This window comes from Frankliniella occidentalis, unplaced genomic scaffold (genome assembly GCF_000697945.3).
Source record: "Frankliniella occidentalis isolate FOCC.00 unplaced genomic scaffold, Focc_3.1 Scaffold7, whole genome shotgun sequence".
Classification (NCBI taxonomy): Eukaryota; Metazoa; Arthropoda; class Insecta; order Thysanoptera; family Thripidae; genus Frankliniella; species Frankliniella occidentalis.
The window spans coordinates 2,788,021-2,795,410 of record NW_026267137.1 but is presented as its reverse complement, the minus strand read 5'-3'; the positions used below and the strand labels follow the sequence as shown (position 1 = coordinate 2,795,410).

The 7,390-nt window shown below is 54.9% G+C and overlaps 2 protein-coding genes across 2 annotated transcripts in view; one reads left to right on the top strand and one right to left on the bottom strand.

Moving 5' to 3' along the window:
• The window catches only part of LOC113210003 (ion transport peptide), a 189,205-nt gene that overhangs the window by 53,233 nt on the left and 128,582 nt on the right, over positions 1-7,390 (top strand). The window lies entirely within an intron of this gene.
• LOC113210007 (uncharacterized) overlaps positions 1-7,390 on the bottom strand; it is a 43,322-nt gene that overhangs the window by 3,561 nt on the left and 32,371 nt on the right. The window contains exons 3-6 of the mRNA XM_052273849.1: positions 2,518-2,625; positions 2,190-2,354; positions 1,162-1,259; positions 889-1,048 (exon numbers count right to left, since the gene is read on the bottom strand). Coding sequence (XP_052129809.1) covers positions 889-1,048; positions 1,162-1,259; positions 2,190-2,354; positions 2,518-2,625 — 531 coding nt within the window. The remainder of the gene's footprint in view (positions 1-888; positions 1,049-1,161; positions 1,260-2,189; positions 2,355-2,517; positions 2,626-7,390) is intronic.

The window sequence follows — 7,390 nt, the reverse complement described above, 5'->3', positions numbered from 1 at the left end:
AGTGGGCGGGTACAAAAGGACATCGGAGGACGCAGTCGTGGCAACCGGTGGTGGACGGAGCAGCGCACACGTCGGGGTCGGGTGCTAAATTTTCCCCTCGGCAGACACACGACCGCGCAGATCCGCGGTGCGAGGTGGGGGGTAGAGAGATGGTTGCCACTTTCGGCAGCCGTCCGCGACGACGGTGAAGAGGCGCGTTACAACCAAGTCGGGACAACTTACCAACTCACGCCGCGCGTGAACTAGAAGGGGGGGGGGGCGAGAAATGGGGAGCGTGCGCCAATAACCAGACGGTTGGGGACCAAGGAGAAAAAGTAAGAACTCATCATTACGTTGACGAACACCTACACAAATACACGCACACGCGGCGCACGCACACACGCACGCACGCTCGTGCTGCGCGCCGCGCCCGCGGGCCGAAAGCGACGTCACCGAGACACACCAAAAGGAGCGGCCGAACGTGTGTCGTCGGCGACCACTCCCAAGGCGCCGCCGGCAGGCCTGCACAGCACAAAGCGCTGGAGCCAAACGACTTGAAGTGCATCGATCACTTTGTCCCCCCCCCCCCCTTCCACTACTCCCACACTGCCTATGGCAGCAGAAGTTTATGGCAGCGAGCTGAGCTGATAAGCAGAACCGTGCACCAATCGATTTGTTACGGACCGCACGACCTGCTCTACTACTTGACTGGCGGAAACTTACGCACGCTCTCCTCGCGCGAAAAATGGGTAAGACCTCAATAGTTGCATAAAACTATCATCAACTTCAGAATCGGGGTCGGGACATGTTTTCTCTTGCCTCCGCGGAACAAATAGTCACACTCTTTTGGAAAGTGGACGTCTGCCTTGCAGACAGTTCCACATCTGAACTCATTTGGCCCAAACTGACCGTTGGCCCTCTCCTGGAACCCGGGGTTGTTGAACGTGGTGGCGTGGTCACCACGCGGGTCGCGGGTCGACATGGTCGGGTCGCCGCCCAGCCTCCTGGAGAAGATGACGTCGTACAGCGACATGACGAACAGCAGGAAGTCCAAGGCGATCAGGATGATCTGCGGAAAGGGGCGTCCAAAAGTCAGCGTAAGCTCGCGACAGGCGTCTTTTACACACAAACAATAACTTCTCCTTGAAGAGGAGCAGCGCAGGGCTCCCCCACACACCATACCTGCACGTAGAACGCCTCGCCGCGACTGACGCGGAACCCGCTGCCCGCCCCGTCCGTCTGCACCGCGAACAGGCTCGCCGCGACAATAGCCAGGATGGCTGGAAGAAAAACAGGGCATAAGTTAATGAAAAAGTTTTCCAGCGCCGAATTATTGGAAAAGAAAAGAGTGCTTGCGGTGCCCCAACATGTGTGCCACACATCTTCAGTGTGTGTCGTGAGCACCCCACGTGGCGCTCCCCTGCGCGCCTGCGGGGTAGGCCACCCCTCGGCCCGGAACACACCCCCGTCGCGCGGCTGCCTACCGCTCCAGGCGCCCTCGGCCAGAACAATACAGTACCCCGGGCACGGCGATAAGGTAACGGTGGCGGCGGCGGCGCTGGCGAGACCGGACCCGACTCTGACTGCGCCACAAACTCGGCGCACAACGCGACGGCGGCGGCGGAGTCGCGATAACCAGCCGCGCCGCGATTGACACCTGTATGGCCCCCTCCCCCTCCCTCCGGCCAACCCTCTCGTTCCCCGCGCCCTCCACCACCACATCCCCCGCCCTCCGTCTCCTGCCTCAGCAACCTCGCACACATCCTCCTTTGTACCGCCCTCCTCTCCGCCACCTGCCCGCGCGGCTGCCGCCGGCGTGGTCGGTATGGTACCAAGTCGCCGTACTTCTGGGAGCGCCCGGCCCCCGCCCGGCCCCAGCCCGGCCCGACCCGCGAGCCCAAGGCGAACCCTGCCCACCCACACAGTCACTTGACGGGCACATCCGAAAATACAAAGGCAGGCAGCTTGGAATACGCGTCGTTGGAGAGGTCTTTTTGACGACGCGATGTCGATTAAAATTTGGGGAAGTGTTTTGCTATTGAGCGAGTTTTCCTCGGAAAGATTCTAAGAGTTTTCAGAGGTAAAATATACTTTTCGAATGAATACCTCGGATTTTGAATTTTGAATTACGTGATGTGTTACTGACGGAAGGAAGCGGAAAGTCAATTTTTGTCATTGGATTGAAGTAATCAATTTTTCTAAATACATACTTGCGACGAGTGCGAGGACGAGCTTGGTGATGACGGCCACGCTGTACTTGAGCAGCACGCGGTCCTTGGAGGACACCATGGCGAGCTGCAGCACAGACAGGAAGCAGAACAGGGCGAGCAGGACCACGCCGAGCACCGCCACCAGCCCGGAGGCCCATACCGCCCCTGGAAAAATCAATTCATGCACATGTAAGAAAAGTCTTGTCTTACTGCTGCTTTGTTGTAAAATGGTGCGCATGTACGTTATTTCGAAAATCGTTGCATGGTTTCTGTCAGCAAGTAATATTAATTTTTTTTTGAATTTTATTTTCTTCTCTTCTTTACTAACCGTTTGGCTGGAACCTCGACACATTTCGTCCACACCGCTCCCGCTCGTACTGCAGCTGCCGGCACACCGTCCAAGGACCGAAGTAGCCCCGCTCCGTGGCGAATCCTCCTGCAAGCAGACGGAACATACGGCGTCAGAGTGCGTTGAGCTGCCTAGCCGCCAGGCGCGCGCCGCCCGCTGAACGGGGGCTACGCGGGCAGTGGGAGTGGGAGGGAGGGCACACACATATTGCTTGCTTGGTCGGGCTATGATACACGGTAAAATTATGTTTCGTATCGGGAAAGAGGAGAAAATACATAGAAGGTGGCTGGCTGGATAGAAACCGCCGTTTACATTTTTTAGAGTAGACAGAATTTGTTCTCTTACACACGAACGAAACATGAACGCAGTTAAGCAATTAACATACTTGGCACATTCCAGTTCCTCCCCTTTGTAAAATGACAAGAATGAAAATGAAAAAGCGACCAAGATTAGTCCATGCCTCCTAAAACTTTGAACGCTGAAAAAAAAACAGGAAAAGTTGCGGAAAATACGGAAAAACTGGTGAAAACGACAATTTATAAAAAGCCCCCTTTAGGGGTTTTCCAAATTTTCGCGATTCTTTTTCCAAAAAAAAGAAGTTTTTCTCTTGAAGACTTGAACTTTTTTGGAAAGTTGACATGTCTATTGATTCCATCACCCCCGCCCCCCTCCTCCCTGCGACCTCGAATAATTTCGGCCACCGTTTCCTGTACTTTTTCAGTAAATATTTTGTTTCAGCCCGGCTGGTACGGAAGGCCTGCAGTATAGAGAGCAAACACACCTCGTCCTTCACCCACATGTGACTCGTATTCCTCATGACGCCATGACCTTGGCGCTGTCTGGCCCGCGGCGTGGCGAGGCGTGGCGCTCTGGCCCGTGGCATCGCCATGAGCAGCGCATGGACCACGCGACACACAGTCACCTGTCTCTGTCGCACCCGCGCACTCAGAAGCGAAAACAGAAAAAAGCAAACTAGCGCGGCCTTGGCGAAGATTGGAAGGAAGGGTGTGGGAGATGCCTCATATTTTTCTTTATTTCATACAAATGATGATATGTGTGCGTTCGAGAGTAAAGTATTTATCTGACGGCTTGCACACGGGGCGGACAGCTTTGGGTTCAAACGAGCGCTTGTGTGTCCCCCAGACGAACGCCTCTGCCCCCCCCCCCACCTCCTCATATACCGCGGGGTGCAAGCAAGCGAGAGACAAAGACACGCCGCACCACGCTGCGCCACGCCCGTGACTCACGTGCAAGCGGCAGGCGGACGTGCAACGCACTGGGGGAGTCCCCTGCTGCTGGACTCCAGCCAGCAACACAAGACTGACTATACACGTGAAAGAAAAAGAGAGAGAAGGGAACACACACAAAAAAATAATCTCGCGACGCCAGGAATGCAAGCGAAAATAAATAGCGGCGGGAAATGTTTTCCGAGAAAACCGCAGCGTGCATCTTGCGGAAACAGCAACGCGCGCGGGAAGTTTTTCGCAGAGGACTGCGAGCGCACGCCCGTCCAAGTCGCGTTACCGATTGAACAGTGGTGCCAAAGAGGTAAGTTACAAACATGTAGCTAAATAAGGTCCTGGAAAAGTTCGACAGAAATTTCTAAGTAGTCTAGACTGCATGACAAGTAGCATTATCGTGGAGTATGTGGCAGGAGGAGGCGATCCTGTTCCGTTTGTTTGGTTTCTTTTTTCGCTTTTTTTCTGCACGGCCAGGGGTGCCAAAGAGGTAAGTTACAAACATGTAGCTAAATAACGTCCTGGAAAAGTTCGACAGCTCTCTAAACAGTCTAGAATGCATGACAAGTAGCATTATCTTGGAGTATATGGCAGGAGGCGATCCTGTTCCGTTTGTTTGTTTCCTTTTTTCGCTTTTTTTTCTGCACGGCCAGCCGCGCGGTCAAGTTCAGGGCCCCTCCTCCCCGCCTGCAGGACCGCGGGGCTGCATTGCGGGCGTGGCGCTGGCCTCCAAAAACAAACCGGATCTGGCTGACCCGTTTTTATTTCCTCCGCCAGGAGTCCCTGCCTGCAGTCCTGCCTGCAGTCCTGCCTGCAGTCGCCCCCTGTCCTGTCGCGGCGCTGGCGCTGCCCAGAAGGACAGCGAATCCCACTCGAACGATAATCGTTTTACGGGACGGGGTCAAGGAGAAATCCGCTGAGCGCTCACATTTTTTCAGGGGTGCTATATGTTTGTCCAGAAAAAGGTTTCTCGTCCACGACGGAGGTAAATTAAAAAGATCAGCATACGTCATTTAAATGTTGCCAGTGCATTTTGTATGTTGTGCGTTGTTCGTCGACAGAGATCTGGATTTGCAGCGTGCACATTTTCGTGCCCAGCTGGGGGGCTACGGGCGGGCGTGGAGCGACAGACCCCTGCGACGTAGGCCACCCCGCCGAACACACCTGTGGTGCGGGGTGGCCTATCCCCAGTATGCCAGGCGGCCGTGTGAGTGGGGCCTGGGCCTGGGGTAAGCGAGACAAAGACAAAAGGCCCCTGCGAAGTAGGCCGCCTGGCCTAACACCCATGTCGTGCGGGGCGGCCTATCCCCAGTCTGACAGGCGGGCGGGGGGACTAGAGAGCCTGCGACGTAGGCCGCCCCGCCGAACACACGTGTCGTGCGGGGTGGCCTAGTCCCGGTTTGACAGGCGTTTCATGGACGAACGAGTCCAGAGTCCCTATTATGCTTATATAAGTTGGGAGAGTTTTCGCTTCGTTTCCTTTGCGGGAAAATATATCAGAATTTTTTTTGGTAACAGTCAGTCCGTCGCTGTTTACAACACCTGCCATGTTAAAAGCCCACTGTGATTCTCAGCGCATGCTTTAGTGAAAAATTGCAGTACTGTAGCTTTCAGTGTAAATTACTGGAAGCTTTTGGGTAAATTTCACTGTAAGCTACAGTGAATCTCAACGTAAGCACAGTGAATCTCACCGTAAGCTACAGTTCTGCGACTTTCTCTGCAGCTTACTGTGAAAATCACTATAAGCTTTTAACCGTGTGTGTGAGGGAGCACCTCTCTGAATGAGCAAGTCGGTTTGTTGTTACTACCCTAGGTATCGGAAGCGAGTTTCCCCGTAGCTCAGAAGCCCACCTTGCACATTTCAGCCGACTGACACCACCTACCAGTCAGCCCCCCTTCCGTTCCGTCAGCTCCGGCCCGGCTACTGCCGGCACGCTACTGCCGTCGCTACTTTCTACGGGCGGCCGCCGCCCCCCGCGCCAGACGCTCCGCTGCGCCCTGCTCCGCTCAGCTCCGCTGCGCCCTGCTCCGCTCAGCTCCGCTCAGCTCCGGCACGCCTCATCGACAATGCCCAATAAAACGTGGCCGCGCAGCCCCGCGGGCCTTCGGGCCGTCACGCAATCGCACATGTGTGTAACGACGCGACGAGCGACGCGTCGCCGGACGGGACAAACTGCAACACAGCATCATCGATTGGAGAGAGAATCAATCGGGGGCGATTATGACTGATGCGGTCATTCGAAACGCGCGGGAGCGCGCGAGAGTTTGAAAACGGAGTCGCGGGTTTTCGCGTGGAGATAGGTCCGAGAGTAGTCACGACCACGACCACGACCAATATATGTTGTTGCACGAGCGGATTTGGGGGATGAGCAGGGAAATGAGAGAGAGAGGGAGAGGAGTGTTGAGCGGTTGACTCGGATAGTTTTCGCAGAGTTTTGCACGCAACGGCTATTAGCGAGTACCTATATCTTCCCTTGCCTCCACCTCGGCCAGCCGAGGAGAAGGTATCCTTTCCCTCCAACGAGATCGTAGTACACGGCACGGGCTCATGATGCAGAAACCAAAGATTGGTATCGGCGTTATAGGGGAGCCGACCTAACCTCGAGGTACCACCGGTGTGAACACCGTGCTGCCCCATGGCCCATGGCCCCCTATACACTCCGCCTTGTTTTACTCGGAGCAGGTCGTCGGCCCCGCGACGAACCTGCTCTCCCTCTCCTCACTCGTCACTAACTTTTTGTTTGCCAAGGTTGGTCGTCACTACATCTTGGACGGGCAGCGACGGCAGCGTGCCACTGCAGCTTCACATCTCTCACTCACTAGATACGCTGGCGATGCGATACGTCGATATCCATAAAGATGGTTTACGGCGAGGAGAGGCGACGAGGAGAAGGGCGAGCGTGAGGAGCTGCAGCAGCAGCCGCGCAAGCCACCACCAGGAGAGGAAAACGTGCAGAGCCGTGGCGGAGCGTGGCGGGGCGTGGCACTGCATGTTTTCCCTGTAACCCACGAGACGCCACCACGACCTCACGACGATCGCCACCCCCGCGCAGAGTGCCTCGCCGTCATAGCATATAGCTCTCCCCCATTTCCTCATCCATAAAATCGAATAAAGTATTCACTCACGTCGGCCCGAACATGATGTAGATCACCATATTGTAGATTAAGATACACCACAGCCAAGTATATATAGCCAGTTCAGCACTACGGGTCGGTTAATTGTCCACAGTGAAAAATGTGAAATAGGAAAACGTTCCCTTAATGTGTATCGTAAGATTACAGTTCGAAATTGTAAAATTAGAAGTATTTTTTATCAACTTGGAATTTTTCAACGAGCAAGAGAAATGGCGCACTCATAAGTTAACAACATAATTTGTAAATCAAAATGACACAAAAATGTTGTAGACTTACGAGAATAATTTCCTTTTTGAAAGTGTTTTCTATTCTCATCCTCGCCCAGCCGGGCCCGGCGGCCCCACCTAATTCCGCGAGCACAATTCCTGTTGGGCCTTTCGAGTGGAGCCTCGCTCGCGAGTTCTGCCGGTGCTGGTGCGCGTCAAGCATTTCAGACTCCTCTCCACGCTGCCGGTCGGGTGCGCGGGCATGGGCGGGAG